Source organism: Curcuma longa, chromosome 20 (genome assembly GCF_044706935.1).
Source record: "Curcuma longa cultivar G26 ecotype Majalengka, Jawa Barat chromosome 20, ITB_CL_G26_1.1, whole genome shotgun sequence".
Taxonomy (NCBI): Eukaryota; Viridiplantae; Streptophyta; class Magnoliopsida; order Zingiberales; family Zingiberaceae; genus Curcuma; species Curcuma longa.
Window position 1 is genome coordinate 12,690,124 of NC_133880.1, and position 24,624 is coordinate 12,714,747.

General features: G+C 37.0%; 1 protein-coding gene and 1 pseudogene across 1 annotated transcript; both read right to left on the reverse strand.

The window, feature by feature from the left end:
- Window positions 1-513: 513 nt before the first annotated feature.
- Window positions 514-11,293, reverse strand: LOC141813065 (uncharacterized; annotated as a pseudogene).
- Window positions 11,294-15,830: 4,537 nt separating this feature from the next.
- Window positions 15,831-16,888, reverse strand: LOC141813935 (uncharacterized). The gene is made up of 3 exons (XM_074701942.1): window positions 16,468-16,888; window positions 16,186-16,333; window positions 15,831-16,109 (listed from the first exon to the last, which is right to left on the reverse strand). Exons 1-3 carry the CDS (start codon window positions 16,623-16,625, stop codon window positions 15,948-15,950), a joined length of 468 nt encoding a protein of 155 aa, XP_074558043.1. The 5' UTR covers window positions 16,626-16,888; the 3' UTR covers window positions 15,831-15,947.
- Between the last annotated feature and the right edge of the window lie 7,736 nt (window positions 16,889-24,624).

Here is a 24,624-nt window from a genome sequence, read left to right on the forward strand (position 1 = left end):
ATTTGAATACAAACACACAAGCAAAAATATATCATTCAACTACACTACTACAATATTTGAATATAAAATATCTGAATACACTGCAATCCAGTCTGAGTATAATAACCCTAATATAAATATCTAAATACACTGATATTGTATCAAATATTTAAATACAATAGCTGATCAGAAAAATATCTAAACTAACTGAGCCAAAATATCCAATCCTATAAAAAAGACAATAAGATAGGTTATTAATAAATTAATGATAACAAGCAAGGTATTTGGAAAGTGCATGTTTACAAGTCATAACTAAAAATCAATTAGAAGCAATAGAAATATTGTTAACATACGTCGTAGGCACTCATCACGGGCATTAGGGTCCTGAGTCTCCGCATCTTGAGTCCAACCATGTGGGCGCTGCGGCGTCGGACCCATGGCATCCATGAAGTCCTTCATTTGTCGCGCCAACTGCTGGTATTTGATCTGTGAAACCTCTAATGCGGAGAGTCGATTATTTAATTCTTAATTTTCTTATTGTAGGGCTTCTATCGCAGCAGATGATCCGTTGGGATAACCCCTGACTCTAGGGGTCATCATACGATTATATATGACTCTCGCCTGGGACCCTAGACCGTAGAGGGTGGAGCTCTTCTTTCTCCTACCGACTACATCATAGTATATCTCATTCAATTGGTTGGTTGAGAGATCTTACCTCTCACCTCCCTCAATAGCAGGTGCAAACGCTTGTGCAACTCTAGTAGACATTTCAGCCTACTTAAAAATAAATCAATATAAAATTTAGGATTATAAAAAATAATTACAATACTGAAATGTTAAATAAATTTAAAATTTATTATCTTATGTCTAATGCCTACGAGCGAGGATCGATACATGTGTCATCCTTAGACTTATGTGTCTTCGTAAAAATCTCCCAACAAGTAGAAGGGCGTTGTAACTCGTGCTCCTGAAAATTTAAAAATATAATTAAATCAAAATTAAATTATTACTAATTAAATAATTCTAATACAAATATATTAATTATAAACTTACCAAGTCCAAGGTATGCTCTACAATGGAACGGGATCCAGCTGTATGCTTTGTGGATCTGGTGCTAAGGCCAGCCAACTCGGTGTTTCTATTGGATCGAGCTGTCGCTGAATTTGCTTGCCATCTTTCTGCAGCCTAGATGGCTTGTCATGCATCCCAAATGTCAACTGGAATGAAAGATGGTCTGGTGCCTTTGTTTTGCATTTATAAAGAAGATCTTTGTACAATTTGGCACAAGCAGCATTCCAAGTTTCTTTAAATGTTTGCTCGTGCTCTGGTTCACAAGTATACTTTTTCTGCAAGAAAAAAAATCAATTAGTAGAAATAAAAATAACTTCATTATTGATTAAAATGACTTATCAAAAACTCATCGTAGTAAAAGCTTCACATGTCTTCGTCGACATGCCTCTAAGTATGCCCTGAACGATATACACTCTTGTAAAACTTACTAGATATATTGGCTGCAACTCTGTGATCATATGGCGTAAAACTGCATTATAAAATATATAAATGTTAGACATATAACATATAATTATTTATGAATTAAAAAGTACTAATAACATCAATACTTACTACTCTCCAACAACTCTCAAAACAGTCCGACCACCGGGTGCTGCTGCCTGATCAGACATATCTGTATCTGTAAATAACATTATAACACACTTCGAAATAAAAATAAAATTGTGCCAAACTTTTGTCCCTATTTGCCCATCAAGCAAGACTTGTAATTTACCAATAAAGGTTGGTTTCATTAGAACTTCTTACTGCTATGAAGCCCAGAGCATTTACTATATGTTAATTTCATTTGAACAGTTCATCTTTCATGCACATCCATGGTAGTAAATTATAAGGTGTTAATATAATAGGCCAAGATAAATATTGCTATCCTGACTGACCAAATGGTTGAAATCCATCCGTAAAAAGTCCCAATCTCACATTACGTGGTTCCATCGTAAATGTAGAAAATATTGTATCAAGATGTTTCCATGCAAGGGAATCACAAGGATGATACATTATACCTCCTTCGTGCATATGCTGATTATGCCACCTCATATGAGAAGTGTTGAGATATATACTATAAGCCTAGCTTTTGTATGAACATCTATTTTAAAATAATTAGTACGTGGGCCCTTGACGGACGCTACAGTTTCTTTACTTTCATTCATTTCATTCATTCAACTACTATCATATATAACACCAAGCTAAACTAAACTAAACATGCAGCGGAAACATAATTCTATTTATAACATGTATGCATATATGACAGCAATTTAAATAAAATAAACATGGCAGATAACAAATACTGATAATAAACTAACCTAGGTTACATGGCAATCCTAGGTTATATAATCCTACACATGATAATTAAACAGGATAATTAAACATTGTTCAACATAACATGCAAATATACAAAGGTTTGCATGGCCAAGGCTTTATCAAGTCACTACTACACACATCTTCACCAGCCCTGTCCTGCTGCCTCCCATTTGCTCAGTACCTGCTAACGGGATCTGCAAGATAAGGAAAGTATCTATAAGCATAAAGCTTAGTAAGTCCCTTTCCTACTCACAAAATCCATTCGTTACATACATCATACATTAAGCATAAAAAGCATATCATTCTTTCCTAACATGCATAAGCAAACATTGAACATTCACATTTCATATATAAGCAACATAGAAAACGTTTTGCCTTTTTGAAAACTATTATCTTAATAGTTAAACATAATCATCAACATCTTTGGGGATCCCTGGCTTGTACCCATTCATTTCTTTTGCGCGCACATACCAAGTAGTACGAGGTAGCTAATCCCGACTACACGGTTTACTAGGTCTTCTCAGATGTCCTTCAACCTAGGGGCAACTTTTGGAGCCCATCCCTGGAATCCCTTTCGGGTTCCGGTACAAGCCATTCATTCAAAGTAAAATACTTTTATACATTTCTTTTCATCATAGTATGAATGTTCCATTCATCTTTCTTTTCTTCATAATGAACATTCACATTCCATCCATTACATGAATTGACATAGAGTGTAGTAGCAATCATATGTCTAATAGCATTTAAACCTTAACTTAGGTTTGGTTGTACTTCCTTCATTCAGTTTCATTCATCATAATTGACCAACCCAGAGGACGTATATCCCTGTAATCAATCATATGATCGATTGCTAGGCTTTAAATTGGTCCACGGGTCCATTCTGTTCAAATTTATCGTCACAGAAGCCTCTGTAATCGATCAACCGATCGATTACAGTGCTTAATCGATCAGGAGATCGATTACTTCATTAACGCGTCCACAGTAGGCTTGGTAATCGATCAACCGATCGATTACAGCCTCGTAATCGATCAGCTGATCGATTACGGCCTCTTAATCGATCGGGTGATCGATTAAGAGTCGCGGTTTTGTATTCCTCTTTAAAGCGTGTAATCGATCCAGTGATCGATTACACTCTGGTAATCGACCCCCGGATCGATTACCCAAGCCGCTGTTCATCCCGATTTAACTTAAACCTCTATGTTTTAACAGGATAAGCATGTAAGACATCTATGTTTTAAATAGGATAGTTAACAGCATGTAGATCTCGTGTTTAACATGATTATAGCAATATTTGCCAAGCATTTAACAGCATGTGAATCTAGTGTTTAACCTTCATTTTTGACTAACTTATCAGCATGTGGATCTTAACATGATCATAACAATACTCGACTAATCTAACCGAACAGATAAATCTAATTGCATCATCTATCATATATCAAACAGATTCATTTAAACCAATTCTAAACATGATATTAGGAAGCCTACCCCAATCGAAGACAGGCATATCTAAACTTTTAAACGAATCATATCATCATATCATAAGTTAATACTACAGTTCATGGAAACATTAACATACTAGTAGAATACTCACAAACGTAACAATTATCCAGCAGGTGAGGGGAACTTACCTTTCTCGCGATTCCTAACTCTTATACCGCCTCCTAGGTCTCCTTCTTTGGTCGAGGGAGAAGTCCTCCAATCCTCTGGATCTCTCGGCAGAGAAGTAGCAGAGAAGAGAAGGCAGAGGCAGAGGAAGAAAACAACGAAGCGAAAAAAAGAAAAGCTCGTTGAGGAGGGTTTATAAAGAGGAGGGGGCGGTTACAAGCCACGACTCCCCACTCCTTCCTCGTCCTAAACCCACTCCTTTTCCTCCGTTTCATTTAATGGAATTTCCATGAACCTTTACCTTTAACAAGCATTGCCCTCCTTCATTTTACAAGAGTTAATTGCTATCACATATGGTTAATCATGGCTTGCTTCATATTGGAGGTCCAAGGATCAATCCCTGGCACCTCCACATTTCTTTTTCTTTTTCTTTTCTTTCTTTGCATAGCCAAGCCTTTAACCCATCAAAGCAACATTCTTAACGCATAATTATTCATTTCTTTTTATCATAATAAATTTATCATTTACATAACTATTTATCCAGAAATTATTGAAGGAAAATTCGGGTATTACATAGGTCCCTATTGTAGCCTCTAGGTAAAGTCTCATATCCACCTAACAGAATTTCTGTTAATTCTGTTATCAATAGAATTATGTTAATTTTGTTATCCAACAAAATTCTGTTAATTCTGTTATCCAATAGAATTATGTTAATTTTGTTATCTAATAAAATTTTGTTAATTCAGTAATTTTTTTTCCAAACTTCATAAGGCGGCAAAGCTATAAAAGGAGAGGAGAGGGGGGGGGGGGGGGGGCTCAAGGAGATAATTAATTGCCTCTTGTCTTGCCACCTAGGGCCGGCGCCCAACCCTTTAGTTTTCTCCCTTCTCCTTTGCTTAGGGCCGGCACCCAACCTCCCTTCTCCTTGCTAGGGCCGGCGCCCTTCATCTTTCCCCTTGGTTCTCTTCAAGCTAGGGTCGGCGCCCACACCTCCTTGTCTTCAACCTAGGGCCGACGCCCATCACAAGTCTTTCTCTTCTCCTTAGGGTCGGTGCCTCCTCTAGATCTTTCTTCTCCTTGATTAGGGTTGGCACCCTTCATAGCTTTTCTTCTTCTTGGTTCTCCCTTATGGTCGGCTCCCTTTTGTTCTCTTTAGGGCCGGCGCCCAAAGAAGGAAGAAGAGGAGAGGAAGTGGCAACAAGAAGAGGAAAGGAAGAGAGGAAGAAAGGAAAGCAAAGTTGGGTGGTTGTTTGCTTGGTAGATCATCGCCTACACAACGTCCAAGAAGAAGAGAGGAATACAACAGAAGATTAAGAGGTCTTTGGGTACAAACATCTTCTATACAATCTACAAAGGAAAGGTACAACTAATTTTTTTATTGCATTGCGTAAGTTATTTTTCTTTGTATAGATCCTGAAAACCAACACAAGAGTCCCAGCGATCTTATGCTTCGATCAAGGTGTGCTTCGATTGGTCAAGAACTTGCTTCATCAATCAAGCACATGTCTGATCGAACATGTGGGTTGCTTGGAAAAGTTCCGTCCCTGTAAAATTTTTGTCTGGCAGAAATTGAATAGGACAGAATTTCAGGCACCTTCAATTGGTATCAAAGCATAGGTTCTGGCTCTGTGTGATTGGTTTCAGTTAATTTATGCACTTTTCATATATAAACTTAGGCAGGATAATAGTAGGATGTGCAAATAGATTAACTCTGTGATTGCAAGATTCCTAGTTCCAATTATTATAGCCTAATGTATGTTATGTATGATTGGAACCCTCGGGCATGTCAAGGTTGTGTTGTGCATGTGTGTAATTTTAATTTACTGTTCGATTTAGATTATATGTAAACTCCTTTGTGGAGTATAGGATCAATAGAATGTAAATTGTTCTTTTGTTAGTGCACTTGTATCCTTACTATGTGTGGTGTTATTTTGATAACCAGAGGTGCGGCTGAGAAGGAAACAAGATAGACATGACTACATGATCCATTGGAGGTATATTGAAGAATGACGGATATTTGATGAGACCATAATAGTTAGAAATTCATTTTTTCATATTTATTGCCTGCTGTTTTGATATGCTATTATGTTAATGCATGCTTAAAATTTCTCATATTAAATAACTAAGTGGGGGAGAGATTATTAGAATAAATTCCATGGTCTCCATTACTGGTTTGTAAGTGATGCATTCAAACTTGCGCGTTGGCTTTAAGTGCCTTCCTCCATATTGGATGAGTTTGTTTGTGGATCACTAGATCAAACTTTCTTTATGGATGATTATAGGAAATTATTTAGGTACATGTGATCTTCTTCATCTGAAGGGGCACAATACTAAATAATGGACTTAGTATAAAGTAATGGTTTACACTAAGGTATATTTAATAGTATCCTTCCCATCAGAGTCACTGCTATTATTTGTGTAACTGAAGATAAACCAACTATTAATTTTATTTGTCATAAAGTTAGGTTGACAAGATAGTAAAATTAATGGGTAAAACCTCCTCTTGCAAATACTTGAATTAGTATACGTCCACACTATCGTGGCATACGAAATTTTTTGTGTTTGAGATGTTGTGTTGGTGCAGGGAGCACCAACAGATCGAACCTTGATTTTGATGATGGAACTAGGTTTAAGTTAAGTGTGTGTTGGACTGATAATGTTCATCTAAGTGTGCAGGGAGCATAGGTTTGACCTAAGTTATAGTGGAAGCTAGGCAATTGGAAAAGCCCTGATCTAGAGGATTAGGCAGAAGTCTTGGCATAGTCAAAAGCACCAAGTGAAGTCTGGCCTGGTCAGGAGGACCATGCTGCAGTAGAAGTCTGTGTTGGTTAGGAGGACCAAGCCGTAGTAGAAGACTAGACTGATCAGGGAGGATCGAATCGTAGCAGAAGACTGGGCTGGTCAGAGAGGACCAAGTCGCAGCGCAAATCTTGGGGCCGAAGACAGAGCCGAGCAAAAGTTTAACAAGTCAGGAGTACTTGGTTGGCAAAGGTAAATTCTCCTGAGAAGAGTGGGTGAGGACACATTCCCAAGGGAAATAGTAGGCATCGATCTAACCGAGGGTCTCACTAGAGACCTGAAGTTAAGACCTAGAGGAGGTTCAAGGAACTAACTCAAACAATTTACTTTGCATGTTATTTAATAACATTTATGCAAGGTTAGAAAAATTAATTAACATAAACTCCGGGCAAAACTGGCTAAGTTTTGCTGTTGGAGTTGACTCAGGCACAGTGTCGAGTCGACTCAAGCTTAGTCAGCCAGCTTTTGGAAGTCAGCGCCTTCAGATTTCTGCCAAGTGGACCTGAGTCGATTCAAGATGACTCACAAGTCGACTCAGAGTCAAAACTGATCCAAAAAACTCCACATCAGACTGGAGTCGACTCAGATGGCGACCCGAGTCAACTCAGACAGCAGATAACGAGCGGAAAGGAAAAATTATCTGGCATGTCAACTTGAGTCGACTCAAGATCTGGGTTGAGTCGACTCAAGCACAATATAAAAGAAGTGCGCGAGCAGTAACCCGAGAATAGCAATTCTTCTGATCCTTTCGCGCTACTCTCATGACAACAACGCCCTAAACGATCCCGTTTATCCCTGGAGCCATTGTTACGCCGAGTACGCCCTAAATGCAACATCCAGCACGACCCGACTTTAGATTTAGTAACTTGTATTTAATTGCATTTAATTTCCAAGTGTTACCGAGTTCTTCTGTATTTTTGTAATCGTGAATTTATTGCCATAAGGGGCAAATTGATTAGTGGATTGCCCGCAGTAAACGGTCAAGGATCGTAGGCCTTGGAGTAGCAGCCTTGGGCTGTGAACCAAGTAAAATAAAGTGTGTTCATTTCTTTCCTGTTATCTACTTTATCGCTTCCGTGTTTTGCTTCCACGACTCTAAAAAAAAATCGGTAAAAATCGTAAACACGCTATTCACCCCCCCTCTAGCGTATTTCCTTCGATCCTACAAGTGGTATCAGAGCAGGTGTTGGGATGTATACTAAAAGCCTAGCTTTTGTATAAACATCCGTTATGCAATATTCTGAAAATAAAATCATATTTGGTCAATGTTTGCATTTAGTTTTTATGCAAATGTCCACTTAATCTATATTGTAGATAAACATGGTGTGCGGAGTCACACACAGAAGACCATGTTATCAGTTCCTTATAGATTATAAACAGTGTTCACAACCAAGATGGAATGGACAAACCATTGTACTGGTTGTAGTGTAATTTGGTCTTAGTCTGTCTTGACTATAGAATTACACTAGTACACTTAGTGTGTATTGAGCAGGACCACCTGAGGATTGTTCGATTTATACTGACTATATAATTGAAATAAACCTCTGTTACTATCGATGTACATGCTCTTAATCCCAATATAATAACAAACACATGTACTTAGTATATACTTCTTTGATTCATCAACGGGTGAGATTTAGAGCGATAGATCAAAAGGCCCGATGAGTTGGGAAGTAGTATTATGTACATGGTGTGTTGTTGATTATAGAAGGAATCTGTGTCCTATAATCTAGGCTGATGATGTCCCCTTGAGGAGCTCATAAAGGATTATCATGTAAATCCTGCAGGTGAACTTAGTTCCGCATGATAACAAAGGTTGAGAGGTACTACTCTTGGATTAGAAGTTGATTAAATTCGAGTTGTCAGTAACTCATTTAATTGACGAACATACGATATCTTAAACACAGGGAGATTAATGTACTTATAGTAAGAAGGAGCTCATATTATAATATCGGATTGGTGCGGTAGTGCAATAATGACTCTCTTGTGAAATGAGTTATTATTGATGGACTTAAGTTGTGTGTTCAGGAGGAACATGGGAAGCTTAAGCCCATCGGAGGCCAAAACCAATTCCTCCTCGAGGTCCCTACTGTAGCCTCTGAAAATCCTCGAATCCACTGATGAGTTAAGATTTTTATACACTTTATCAATTCAATTTTGGGTTCTTTCATGAAAACAAATTGCTTAATCATTTAATTTGATTATATTTGTGATATATTGCATAATTTGAGGCTTGATTAAAATTTTTATGATTTAATGGTGAATTTTACATTAATTGAGTTTAATTGGTTGTAGGGCTCAAATTGAACCAAGATCGAGCTCAACCATGATTGAATCGAGCCAAGATTGACCCAATTGATCGATCCAACTTCATGAATCAAGACTCAAGTTCGATTAGGATGGAACCCATGCGAACCAGAGCCAATTTGGAGCTAAATTGAGTGAATTTGGTGGAAACGAGCTAACTCGGACTCAAGTCAGGCTAACCGAACCCACTGCTACAGTACCCTAGCTTTAACGAGAAAGCTACAGTGTTGAAAATCACGGTTACTGTAGCACGGGTACTGTAGCAGCGCCGTCTTCGCTGGTTTTTCTTCCTTTTTCTCAGTTTTTTTTATCGGGAACTCAGATTTCTTCATTCCACATTGATTCTCGGATTCCAGAGAGCAACCACGACACTAGTTTGGCAGCAATTGATGGAAGTTTCGTCCGGTTGAGGGTTTCGCCGGAGGAGTCTGATCCGCCACAAATTCCAGCTGGTTTCTTGGATTTAATCCACCGGAGCATTTAAGAACATTAGGAGGGGTTCTCCGAAGGTTTTTGATGGTTCCTAAACTTCAATGTACTAGCGATTCAAGGGATTTTCAGCTGGAACCTTAAATCTCCGATTCGGCTCTGTTCGGTGTGTTTCTGAGGGTTTCAGAGCTGCATCGATCAGGAGTTGAATCAGATCAGTTCGAGCTTGGTTCGTGAGAGGCTAATCTGGGATTTCTGGTCTCTTGATCGGTTCTTGTGTGACGGCAAGAAGAAATCGGTTGAGGGAAGAATCCGAGCTACCCTATTTTAGCTTAGTTCCTGTAGCTTCTATAATTTCTGCAATTTGTTTCTGAATCTGATAAATGATGTTGTCTTTCAATATAATTAGCTAGAAACATGAGTTGTTTTCTTTGATAGGTTTTGTTGATTCATTATTGAGTGTTGAGTTATCAGATCCAATTAGAGCATAGCTATTTGAATTCCATGTTACTGTTCAGTATCAATTTCACTGTGTCGTGATCAGAGTTGAATCATAGTAGTTCGAGCTTGGTTTGTGAGAAGCTAATATGGGATTTTTGATCCTTGATCAGGCCTTATGTGACGGCAAGAAGAAATCGGTTGAGAGAAGAATTCGAGCTACCCTGTTTTAGCTTAGTTTCTGTAGTTTCTGTAATACATTTCTGAATCTGATAAACGATGTTGTTTTTCAATCTAATTAGCTAGAAACATGAGTTGTTTGCTTTGATAGGTTTTGTTGATTCATTAGTTGAGTTATCAGATCCAATTAGAGTATAGCTATTTGAATTTCCTATTCCGTGCCATTGCAAGTTACTGTTTCGTATCATTTCTTGCTTGAGTTTCAGATTGTTAGTCGGCTGAGTCATATCTTAGTTCTTGCATCAATTGGAGTTGTAGTCAATTGCCTTTGATTAGTTAATTGTGTTTTGAGATTGAGATTAGTTTACTTAAATTCCTTACATTGCAATTCATGCGGTTGATTTGTTGCTTAGTTTAAATACTTAGTCTTTTGATTTGAATTGTCTGCTCATTGGAGCTGTTTTTGATTTGTTTCCTTAAACTTGATTTGAATTTGCATTTTATAATTAGGGATGGTATATTTCACGGTTAGTTGCATATGTTGATACTTTGAGTTGTCTTGCATTGCTAGATTAGGGATAAGTTAGTTTTAATTGCATGTTTCATTAATTTATTCTTGCATTAGTTTTCTTGAATTTACATTTTATTTTTCACTTCAAAACCCCCAAAACCCATTTACATTCGAAAAACCTAAAAAGAATGATATGCGAGCTTAAATTTAAGTAATTTTCTATTAGCCGCTTGGAAAAATATGACTCGAGATCCCTATACTTCGTTTGTATGTATTCATCATGGGTTTTCGATAAATTAAATCAATTTACAACCCTAATCGTGACACATCAAATCTAGGATTGTCAAATTTTGACGTCGTTGCCAGAGAAACTAGTAAAAATTGTTTGATTTGCTTGTACACATTCTCATGTTTCTTTATTGTTGCTTTGATTATTGTTGGTTTCTAAAATATACAGAAATTCATTTTACCAACAACCACCTTGTCAACAATTTCAACAACAAAATTTTTATTTGCAGGAATCTTATCAAGGTTTTCAGCAACAATTTCAAGGTGGACAACCTCAACATCAACTCCAACAGCCTTATCATGGTTTTCAACAAGTCGATCCAAAATTTCAACCCCAATTTCAGAATTTTCAGCACCCACAGCAATTTCAACAATAATTTCAGCAACCATTTCAAAATTTCGAACAGCCGATTCAAGGTTTCCAAAATCAGATTTTTCAAGACAATTATTCCCAGCAACCTACATCAAGCTTTCATGGAAATTTTCAGCATCAAAATCAACCAATTCAACATTCAAATCAATTCCAACATCAACAATTCCAAGATTCACAATTTTCACAGAATTTTCAGCAACTCATCTCATTTCAAGGCCAACAAAACTCTTATTCAAACCAAGATGACTATGAGAGTTCTTGTGAATTGACAACCCTAGATTTGCTATGCAATGTCACGAGTAGGGTTGCAAATTAGAATTTATAAATTTTATCGAAAACCCATAATAAATTCAATCAAATGAAGTATAGGGGCCTCGAGTCGTGTTTTTCCAAGGACTAGTAGAAAATTCGTTTAATTCGAGCTTGGGTGTGTCGTGTTTTTGGGTTTTCTATAAAAATGAGGGGTTTTTGGGTTTTGAAACGAAATGCAAATGAAATGCAATAAAGATTAATGAAATGCAATTGAAACTAAACTATCTCCTAATCAAAACTAAACCTAAATGCTTACTCGGATTCAACAGTAGCTGTCAAAATGGTTTTCGCATTTCCATGGTGCAAGCAAGGAATCAAACAACTAAAATCACTTAAACCTAGTTAACTAATCCTAAAATGCAAGCAATTTGCTTAATCCTAGCTATCTAGCTTCTGGTACTTCAAGAGGAGTTTGGCACGCAACAGTAACCTCAAATTCAAGTTATCTGAAATGACAAATCCTATTGCAAGAAGGGTTAAACTCGGCTAAACAACTAGCTGCTCAAACTCAATTAACCAACATCAAGGTTGAAAGCTTAAACTGTAAAAACCTAACCCACTGATGAAGAACATGGCACGGAACAGTGCTGTTTGGCACGAAACCGTGAGTTTCAGTAACAAAAATTCAGTTTCAGTGCAAGCAATTCAGCGCAAGAAAGTTTAAAACAAAGCTTAGGAAACACCTTAAACAAATTACGACAACTAACATTAGCTAAAGATTAACTAAGTAACTGGAATTCGAGAATGGGATCAATTTAACAATCAAAATTCAGAAGCAGCAACAGAAATAACACAAATCAGAACATCCCAGCCTTCTTCTTCCTTGTTTCCTCCATTTGGCGTCAACAAATGATCTAATCCAGCAATGTGGCTTCGACAATCCCCTTGGAAGCTCGAAGACGGTCACTGGTGTGGTTTTCTCGCAGCCAAAACCGTGAACAGCTCGAAGAAACCCTCTCCGGCGCTGCACAGAGCCTGGCCCGATGATGTTCAGCTGGCAAAACTGGATTTCTCTCCTCCTCCTTGCGCCGACGAGCTTGCTGAAGCCTTGGACGTGTTTCGCAGTCTTCGGAGAACCCCTCGTGGACGTGCGGCTTCGGATCGTTCAGCAGCTCGCCGGAAACACAACGAACAGAGGGTTGCAACGCCGGCGAAACCCTCCCCGGCGAGCGTCGTCCAGATGCCTATTTTCACCCAATGAAGCGGCTTCGGATTCCTTAAAGACCGAGGATTACAATGGAATCGGAAATTCGGGATGGGAACACGCCGTTTGGTACGTCGCCGAGCAGAGCAGGAGTTCCGCGGGAAGACGATGAACAGTGACGGCGAGTCACTGTTCATCGGGTAAATTTTTTTATTTATACGGCTGATTAATCACAGAATCTGGACCCTTGATTCCTGATTCAACGGTGCAGGCTTGATCTGGGGTTTAGGGCAGCTTAGGGTTTCCAAAAATTTGAGAGATTTTAATCAGGCTCGATCTAGATCATGTCCTCCATGTTGGCTTGATCAATTTGGCAAATTTGACTTGATTTGACCACGGTTGAGCTCGAGTTGGGTCCGATTTGAGCCCTAAAATCAATTAAAACCAAATTAATGCAAAAAATTTACCATTAAATCATAAAAATTATATCAAGCCTCAATTTATGCAATATAGCACAAAATCCACCTAAGAGAATTCTGGAAGAGTTTCGGATAGGAAATTCTGTTGAGAATTTTTCTGGAAGAAAAATTCTATTAAGAATTTTTTCCGGAGAAAAATTCTGTTAGGAATTTCTGTTAAGAAATTCTGTTGAGAATTTTTCTGGAAGAAAAATTCTATTAAGAATTTTTTTCCGGAGAAAAATTCTGTTAGGAATTTCTGTTAAGAATTTCCGTTACAAATTCTATTAAAGAATTCTATTTCTTCCGCAGACAAAATTTGTTAAAAATTTTGTAAATTAATTTTGTTAAATTAACAAAATATTAATTATGGAATCTCGCTAAATATCAGCGAGATATAATTAAAAAGATTTTGTTAAAGATAAGAACAAAATTAATAAGATGGAAATTTATTAAAAAGATAACTAATCTTATCCGATTAGATTTTATTAGATTTATTCTAATAAAATTTTATAAAAAGATTTATTTCCAAAATAAATCTGGATAAGATAAGATTATTAGATTCTTTCTAATAAAATCTTATAAGAGATTTATTTCTAAAATAAATCTAGATAAGATAAGTTTATTAGATTGTTTCTAATAAATTTTTCTTTAAGATTCTATTAGAATTTTTCTAAACTGAATCTGGATAAGAAAATTTATTAGAATTTTTCTTAAACTTCCATGATGGCTTGGCAATATAAAAAGGGGCTTAGAGGAGGCTTTACAACACAATTGGTTTTCTTGATCTCCTAGGGCCGGCGGCAAAGAGAGCCGCTCCCTCCCCTTCTTTTCCCGCCGCCCACCTCCTCTTCTTCTTCCTTTTAGGGCCGGCGCAACCTAGGGATATCTTCTTCCCTAGGTTTGGTTCTCTACTTTCCTCTTCTAGATCTTCTAGGGCCGGCTCTCCTTGGCTTTCTTCCCTTAGGGCCGGCGGCCAAAATCAAGAAGAAAGAAGAGAAACAAAAGGAAAAGGAAGAAAGGCTTAGTTGCTTAATTGCCATCGAAGAGAAGAGTTTTGGTGGAGATATCTCGAAGGATCGTTGTCCACACAACGTTCGAGAAGAGGAGAGGACATACAGTAGAAGATCAAGGGGTCATCTACTACTTCTAGACATCCCGAAGAAAAGGTGCAAGTTTATTGTTTCCGCTTTAAATAAATTGTTCCCTTTATCTTGGATCCTGTAAACCAAACACAAGAGCCCAATGATCTTAATGCGTTGATCAAACCTTGGTTTGATTAACTATGAGGGCAACTTAAATCCGTTTCCGGAAAAAATTTTTGTTCTGCAAGGATTTACCGGAACGGATTTCCTAGTGTTTCCCAACAATGGTATCAGAGCATTGGTTAAGGGCTCTGTGTGTTTGGTTTCAGTTTTACATGCACTTTTATAAAATTAGGCAAAATAATAGTAGGATGTGCAAATAGAATAACTCTTTGGTTGCAGGCATCCTAGGTTCCAACTATTATGGCCTAGAAAAATTTTATAATATGATGTGCGTGTTTGGATCCCTCGGGTTTGTCGAGGTTGTATTTTGCTGTAATAATAGATTTATTTTACTATTCGATCTAGAATTTGTAAACTCCTTTGTGGAGTATAGGATCGAAAAGATGTAAAATTTTTCTATTACTATTGCGACTTCTTCTTGCGTGGTGAGAACCGGATACGCAGCGGAACAAGGAAGACGCGACTAATCCACAGGTGGCATATTGAAGAACGGTGGATTCTGAAAAGGCCATAATAGTTGAAAATTTGGTTTTTCATATTTATTGCCTTTATTGCTGTTTTATATGCCATTTTATTTGATGCTCTGATAAGCGTGCTTAGCTCTGATAAGGGCGGGCGTTACACTGAAGCTACACATCATTTCATACTATGGTTTATAAGTATAGTGGCAATCAAGTCTCAGCTTTGACTTGTATATTATATCAAATGTTCACAAATTTAAATTACAGGATACATGCTGCTAATGTAATACCTTCTCTAATCTCAGGAAGCATCTAATAATTCATTCATGATAAATTTTGGAAACTAGATAACTATTTTCCTGTTCTAAATCACACTGCTGAAGCTATTAGAAGAGGAATCTTTGTTTACAGTCTAACTTGGAGTTTTGAAGAAATTATTTGTTGATGTCTTACTCCGCCAATAGCTAAATTTATGTTTTGAGAGGAAAAATAACTTGCTATGTTCAAATGCATAAATACCTGGTGAGGTGGAAATGAAACTAGAGCAAAAGAAGACAAGAAATTTTGAGTGAAGGGGGGAAAAATAAAGAAACCACAATAGTGCTAAAAATTATGAAAAATTGATTGCACGACCCATCCTCCAAAATAGTATTGAGGTTTTTCATCAGCACAAAGAGACTGAGAAGCATGGTTCTCAGCATCACAAAATTAGACAAGAAACAAAATTATAAATGAGAATAAACTCTCCACAACTGAAAGCAAAGAAGCAGACACCAAATTCATTTCACAAAACTTTAATCAAGAGCTCCTATTCAAAAGGAGGCTGAAAGGTGACTTCACTTCACATTTCATCGTGCTATCCACTACACAATGATCAATTGAATTCAGTTCTAGTACAAGCATCAAGCTGCTACCCCACAACTGAATTGATGCTTATTATAGATAGAACATAGTCACAGAGAAGGGTCCTTCACAAAAATATTAGTTACATATTTAATCAATACCATTTTAATCAACATTTCAACATTTTAAACACAAACAGAGAAAATGGAGACTTCTTTTTCTGCCTTGAGCTTCTCGTTTGCAATTGCCGAAGCTGAGGCAACTACTTCTTTCGCATCTGCTGCTCTTAGTGAAGTCATGGAAAGCCTCAAGATTGCTTTAAGAAGGCCGATGTAATGAAAGCTTTTCTGAAGGGAATGGGAGGTAAAAGATAGTTGGTACCATACAAGTATAGGAGATCCAACGAAGAACTACAAGTTCTACCTCATAAGGGCAAATTTTATAAGAAAGGAGCTCGGCGTATTCCAGAAAATCATCCTCTGACATAGGAATAAAGTTGTCTAGGGTCTTCTGATCACCTTTCCTGGCAAACAATTCTGCAGTCGACTTGTAATCAGATTCTTCAACAAGTCTGCTACGATTAGTTATACATGTCAGTGTGGATTACACAGCCAAGGGTTCATAAGTGATGACTGCTAGCAAGGAAATTTTCACACGAACCCAATCTGCTAAGCTATCTTAGTAGCAAAGAAACATAAACATAACCTTTGTTGGCGAAGTTTCTCAGCAAAAGGGTCTGCTAGAACTTCATCAGCTACATCAGGTGTCTTAGCTTCAGGCAATTTATCTTTCTTCCCAGCACTTTTGACGGCTGCCTTTGAAGCGGTAGTCTTTGCCGCTTGTTCTGGCTTTGGTACCTGCATAATTCCATGAATAGTCCACACACTAAAAAAATTTCATCAAATGGTTTTAGATCGAATCAATAAATCAACTTGCAAACACATTAACAGCATCATTTTAACAACTAAGTAACTAGTTTCAAAAAGACTGATATGGAATTACAAAATCTAAATGCATGGACATAATAACAGAAGATGTCAACTTGGCAAAGAATATTCTGTAAAAAGAAAATAACATCAAGTTTTCTTTTCATATCAATATCATATCGTTGGCGGCGAGCAGAGGTTGGCGGAAGGCGCCCAGCAGATCCTGGCAGCGAGCAGTGCAGGCGGCGGCGAGCAGAAGGCGCCCAGCAGATCCTGGCAGCGAGCAGTGCAGGCGGCGCGGCAGAGGAGAAGAGAGCAAGGGACCTGCGCGGCAGCGAGCAGTGCCGGCGCGGCAGAGGAGAAGAGAGCAAGGCGGAGGACTGCGGCGGAGGAAGAATCGGGGCGGGCTTAGGGCTCGATCTGTCTGCGGCGGCGAAGAGAAAGGCGGAGGACTGCGGCGGCGAAGAGAAAGGCGGAGGAGGGTTAGGGTTTTCGACATCGAAGAGAAACGAAGGAGAGGAGAGGAATGGTGAGCAGTGGCGGCGGGTTAGGGCTTGGAGGAAGGAATGGCGAGCAATGGCGGCAGGTTAGGGCTTGGAGGAAGAATCGGGAGTTTAGGCGGAGGAGGGAGGTTTGCGGCGGCGAAGAGGATGGCGGTGGGTTAGGGATTTTCTGCGGAGAAGCGAAGAGAAAGGAGGAGATCGCGAATGGAGGCAGAGGCGGAGGGTTAGGGTTTCTGCGGAGATCGCGAATGGAAAAGCAGAGCGGGGTTTTTCTTCTCCCTGGCCACGCGCACGCCGTCGAAGCCACGTGGAAGCCATGTCAGCTGTCGCCCAGCGCACGCCCAGCAGAAGTCGCCCAGCCGATCAAAACTATATATATATATATATATATGTAGAGAGAGAGAGAGTTGATCTCCTGCCCACCGCCCACTGCGCGACACCTGCGCAACACTCCGACCCACCGTCGCTTCCACCGCCGTCGCGCCGCCGTCCGGTCACCGACGACCGCCGGACCGGACACGTTGGAAAGCCAGCTCGCCGGCGCTCCGGTCGGGGCTCCGGTGTATAGAGAGGACCTCGTCGTTTAAGAAATAACCATAGAAACGAAGGAACCCACTTTTTTTTAGTATCATTAGAATTTATTATTTTCAGGTGAAATGCCTGAAAGGAATAAAAAATGGTGGTAAGGAAGAAGTAATTAAATGATTCATGGTTGTATGTGAATAGAATTTGTTTATTTTTCCACGATATGCGCCATTCAAAAGAGGATCATATGCTTTTGGCAAGTATTCTTGTTTATTCTCATCATTGCATAATCTGGTTCTTTTTCTAGTATATCTAGAGTAAGAGATACTTTTTCTTTTTCTAGAATTTTTATTCTACTTATTAATTCATTACTCAAGTTGTACTTTTTTTGCTCATTGGTAGAAACCCAATAATTATATAAGTCTTCATGGATAAATTTTTCACGACAAAGAAATTTTACGTTCTATCATTCCGGCCGGATTGTGGCCGGAATCCGGCCGGAATCCAGCCAGAAACGCGACAGAACGACTTTTGGCCGATTCTGACCGAAATCGGCCAGATTCCGGCCGAATCACGGCCGGAGACCGACCACGGTCGACGCGGCCGGTCTCCGGCCGTGATTCGGCCGGAATCCGGCCGATTTCGGTCGGAATCGGCCAACAGTAGCTGTTGGCCGATTCCGACCGAAATTTGGCCGGATTCCGGCCGAATTTGGCCGGAATACGTGGCCGGAGATGGCGAACAGCGGCAGAGAAGCGGCAAACGTCCGAGGAGAAATACTGTGCATCCTGAAAAATTGACGGTTTGGATTGCTTCGCGCACGGGTGCGTAGGAAAGCGTCGCGCGGCAGATCAAATTTCTATATATATATATATATATATCAATTAATTTTATTAAATATTTTTATAAAAAATTTAATACAAATATATTTTTAAAATTTTAAATTTTTTTTAATCTATCAATAAATTTTAATCAAAAATTATTAATGATGTTAAAATTTTTAAATTTATTCTAAATTTAATAGTTGTCCTCTAAATCGATCTAAATTTTTATTTTTAAATTTAGAGCCTCAATAAAAAAAATTAAAAACTATAATACAATTGATCAAAAACTTATTAATGGATTTAAAAGGCTTAATTTTTTAAACAAATATATATAAAAATAGATTCAAGGGTGCGACAATGTTAATTTGACATAATTTTTTTTATATTTTGTAATTTTGTTATTCTTTCTGTCTTTTTCTTTATTTTTTTTAATTAAAGGTAAATATATATATCATCAAAGAAATACATGAAGATACAAGAGCTCCAATGACATCTGCTCATATCATGTCTGACAAACTGTCAGATCTAAGCAACCGCCAAAAGTATGTTGTACATGTGCTCTTATGAATATCACACTCGTCTCAATACCTCTCCATATCAATGTCTCTCACTCAGTCATGTGTACAAATATCATGTGTGTATCTGCAGGTCCGTGTACCATATCCTTATCTAGTAGCCATGTCATCCGCCTAGTGCGCGAGGGTAGCCCTCCAGCCACCAGATAGGTCCTGTGCCAGCAGCCATGGACACGCAGCATCGATAGGCCTCCCAAATGTCCATCCTCAACGACCCCATCAATCTCCACCTCTAGCAAGCACGACCATCTTGTGGTCGCCTCATTCATCATCATCCAGCATCCAGCAAGCATGGCCGCCTCGCAGCCGCCTCAGCTATCGTCATCCAGCATCCAGCATGCACAGCCACGTCCCGGCCGCCATAGTTATCAGCATCCAGCAATCCTCCCAGTCTCCTTTCGACACCACTCATCCGCTGTGTCCATTCATCCGAGGGAACCTGCCCATCGCTCCACGGCTAGCAAGCCTAGGGAGCTGCACACTTTGTTTTTTTCTTGTTTCTCTTCTAAGTAGTTATAAAAACTAAAAAATAATTTATTAAAGTTCACTTATAATTTTTAAGTTTTTATTTATTTTTATTGAGGCTCCAAATTTAAAAATAAAAACATATATGAATTCATGAGACTTTCAAAAGTGCAACCACATAAATTTAGAAAAAATCTAAACTTTTTAATATCGTCGATGACTTTGATCAAATCACGTTGATCGACCTAAAAAGCTCAATTTTTTTTTAAAATATAAATAAATTCATGAGAGATTAAGAGTAGAATGATATTAATTTAACATAAACTTAAAAATTTTAAAACCATCAATGACTTTTAGAAGATAACGCTTGATGAAATAACTAAATTTGGTACTTTTACCTTGATTCGGTTCAATTCAATTTAAGTAAGAATTTTTTTTAAAAAAAATTGGGTTTCTAATGGGTGGAAGGGCATTTATAGAAAGAAAACTGCGCTCTTGCATAAAATATAAGGTATAATGTATGATTTGAAAAATTTTGAAATCTAAGTGTCATTTGATAAATTGTCTTAAAAGAAATGGACTACTTTTGACGACGAGGGATTTTATCGCTTTTAAAAGAATGGACAAGTCAAGAGCAATTGTGAGTCATTTTACCACAACCACTCATTTGAACCACTGACTCAATGGAGTCACTTCAGTGATTTCACTCCCAGCAGAAGAAGAATTGTTACAGTGCAAAGATGGAAAAGTGAACAATGCAGTCATCCAAGTTTAGTGGCTTATATGGAATCTGGCATCATTGATTAGGCATGGAAATGAAATGGGGATTTCGTCCCACTCTCTTTCCGTGTCGTGCAATGTTTTGAGCAGAACCGTGATTTGTGGGGTTCAAGACACACAAAAGGCAGTTGCAAAGCGCGTGAATGGGGAGGTCGCAATCAATGAGCGGCGCTGCTGCCATGCACCCACTGAAGCCGAGCTGGTGAGTGCAGTTCAATCACCATCACCGCAACCACCGCTTCTTCTCCTCCCTGATTTTTTCTTTCTTTCTTTCTTTCTGTCCAATATATTATAATAATAATAATAAAATACTACTACATGTTAGAAAAAGAACTGGGAGGATATATGCACTGGTTCTGAAGGTTATCTAAAGCATGTATTTTTCGGCATTTGATCAAATCCCATATTTGATTTTACCTATTACTCAAAATATATATTTTATTTTTAAATTAATTATATCATGTATTATTTTTCATTCCCTTTCTCATAATGTCTCTTCCATTTTATTGTTCATCCGAATAAAAAAATTTTAAAATATTTTTATTTTTTACATTAAAAAAACTTAATCTCTTAATCCTCCTCTTTCACCTATGTTTCGACGAGTTTTCTTCGTCGTCCCTTCTGTTTTCGCTCAACGGCATAAAGAGACACAATAAGTTGATGGCAATTTAAGATCAACTTTAAAGCTTTAGATCGATTTATAGTGAACTTAATTTGAGAACTAGTGGTGCTTCTGATCAAGATTTGGAAGAAAGTGAACGATATGAAAGTTATAACGAGCTACATCAAAGACACTGAGTTATGTCTTGGTCTGCCTGGCTCCAATGCATCGAAGAAGCAGTCACAAGGGGTGGGAAATGAGTGCTTTCGGAGGATGAGACCGACTTTGTCGATTCTTCGTCAGAGGATGACTCTGGTCGTAGAAGTGTCAGTGTGTCCTTGTGATGAAGTAAGTTTTTAATTTCAGATAAATATGTGAACTTTGTGTGTTTTAGGATGGTTTTATTTTTTTTATCAATAGTTGTTTAATGAAATGTCAAGGTTCAATTAAAGAAGGAGACGGAGTGTCGGTGTGTCCTTGTGGTAAAGTAAGTTTCTGATTTCAGATTAAATATGTGAACTTTGTGTGTTTTAGGATGATTCTATTTTTTTTATCAATAGTTGTTTAATGAAATGTTAAGGTGCAACTGAAGGAGGAGATGGAATGTCGGTGTGCCCCAGGTGGCGAAGTAAGTTTTGTATTTCAGATCAAAGATGTGAATTTTGTGTGTTTTAGGATGGTTCTATTTTTTTATCAATAGTTATTTGATAAAATGTCAAGGCGCAACTGAAGGAAGAGATAGAGGTGAGCGCTGCCTGATTGTTTGTGAAGGTTAGCATGAATGGGACTCCTTACTTGAGGAAGATTGACCTCAAGGTTTACAAAGGGTATAAGGAGCTCAGGGAGACCTTTGATAGCATGTTCAAATGATTTTTTCTAAGTAAACAAACATAACTTAATTGTTGCTACCATCATAAACTAATATGTGTTTGTATTTCTTAATAACTGTTATGGTAAATTATTGATTCTCTTATCTCTTAAAGTATCAAGAAAAGAAGGTTGATTGTAATGGATATGAAAATATCATCACTTACAAAGATAAAGATGGTGAATTGATATTGGTTGAAGATGTTCCTTTAGAGTGAGTGTCATGGACTAACCTATGTGTATTTAAGAACTATTCTTTTTCTTGTGAATTAACAAGAATCTCTTTAATTGCTAGTTACAGAATATTTATGTCTTCTTACAAAAGACTAAAGATAATAAAATGATCTGAAACAAGAGACTTAGAATCAAGATAGCAAGAAGTCAACCAGTCATACAATGAGATACAAATGAAACTTGAGTATTTATTTTATGAAACAAATTATTTTATCCAAGTTCATAGACACTAAACAGAGAAAGGAAAGATTAGAAGTATATTTTAGATCATCTTATTATTTCTATTTAAACAAAAAGTTTAAAGTATGAAAAAAAATTACAACACAAAATGTTAAACGTTGTTCAAACATACATTTAATTGAGAATATCATGTATATTGTATATAATATGTGCTATTATTGTGTGAAAGAAAAGGAAGCTATCAACTTGAGATCTATTATTATTTGTCTGTTGTAAATTGATATTTAGTATGTTATAAAATGATCTTATATATTCTTTTATTTGAGAAATATTTTATTTTATTCTATGTTGATATTGAATTCTTATTGTAAATTGATATTTGAAAAACTATCAGATGAGTACTTTTGTAAAATGGTCTTGATTTTGACATATTAATAAACTTATTTGTGGTATTAGTCAGTGAATATGATCGTTGTGACCTTAGCTTTTGATATCATTTCTCATGCTTGAATCGAATTAAAGAAATCATTGCTCTCAATATAGTATATCATATTGTTGTTTGAGGACATAGATATATTCAAGAACATTAGACGAGTACATAAGTATTCATTTAAAATTATTTTGAGTTCTTTAGGTCCATAAGTCACTTTTTAATAAAACTGACAGATGTACCTTCGCTATTTAAAAATAAAAAAATTTGATATCTTCGAAAAAATAGAAGTCCAAGGAACTTATTTATGATATCAATCAATGAGTATGATCATCATCACCCTTATAATGTACTTTTGATATTATTTATCATACTTGAATCGAGTTAAAAAAATTACTGTTGTCAATATAGTGTATCGCGATGGTATTTGACACTATTCGTATAATAAAGAGATTAAGCCGAGTACTAAAAGTTTGTTTAGAGTGAATCAGACATTTCTAAGTTTATTAGCCACTTTTGAGATGAAATTGACTAATAGACATAGGAAATTCTAAAAATAAAAAATTTAATTTTGTTTGACATTGGTGAGTCCTATGAACTCACTTGTAATGTCGAATAATGAATATCATTGTTTTACCATTTGTAATGAGCTTCCAAGATCATTGCTCAAGATGGAAACGAGTTAAAAAAAAGATTCAATACAATGTATTACGATGATGTTTGACGGCATTGTTGTTGGTCATCAGAAGATCAGCAATATATTGTTGTGTTGTTGATCTTCTAAAGACCAACAATACAGAATGACCTATAAATGGAGGCAAACTAATGAAATAAATACTCAAGTTCCATTTGTATATCTTTATACGATTGGTTGACTTCTTGCTGTCTTGATTCCAAGACTTTTACTTAAGATCCTTTCATTATCTTTAGTGTTTTGCAAGAAGATATAAATATTCTATAAATAACAATTAAAGATATCCTGTTAATTTATAAGAAAAAGAAATATTTTCTTAAACACACATAAATTAGTGCATGACACTCACTTTAAAGGAACATTTCCAATCAACATCAAGTCATCATCTTTGTCTTTTAAATAATGACATATTCACATCCATTGCAACCTACTTTTTTTAATGCTTCTTTTGCAAGAGATGTGAGAATCAATAATTTATAACACTAATTATTGAGAAATATAAATAAATATCAATTTGTGATGATAACAACAATTAAGACCAAGGTTGTCAAACTCGCGATTCCAGTGTCGACTCAGTTAGGGGTGCACAAACTCGTATCGTAAATTCGTATCGTAAACTCGTACGAGTTTACAGATAATCCAAAAAAGAGTTATAAAATGTCAAATAATATATATTTGATCATAACTTCATAAGAACAATCACTATTTCACATATCTAATAAAAAAGCATAAATATAGTTATCAACAACATGTTTTCATATATAAAAAAAAAGACTAAACATGAAAATTTAACATGAAAAATATGAAATTTTCAAAATTTATGTTTCAACATCAAGTTACAAAATGACAAATTTAAAATTTCATACAAAAATAGTCCAATAGATATACCAAATAAGCTTCCATTGTCCAAATTTGATAAAAGGAAACATCAAACAAAGATTTCCTTTGTTTATCGAGTTTACCGAGTTTGACCGAGTTGACTCGCGAGTTTACCGAGTTTACCGAGTTGACTCGCGAGTTTACGAGTTTACAAGGGGGCCCGATTTTAAGCTGATTCAACACGGAATTGAAATAATAGTTCGTAAACTCGCCGAGTTGACTCGCGATTTTGACAACCTTGATTAAGACATGCTTACTTACATAAAGAAAATTATTTGAACATATTATCTAAGACCTACCTGAGCTCCTTGTACTCCTTGTAAACCTTGAGATCAATCTTCTTCAAGTAAAAAGTCCCATCCATGCTAACCTTCACAAA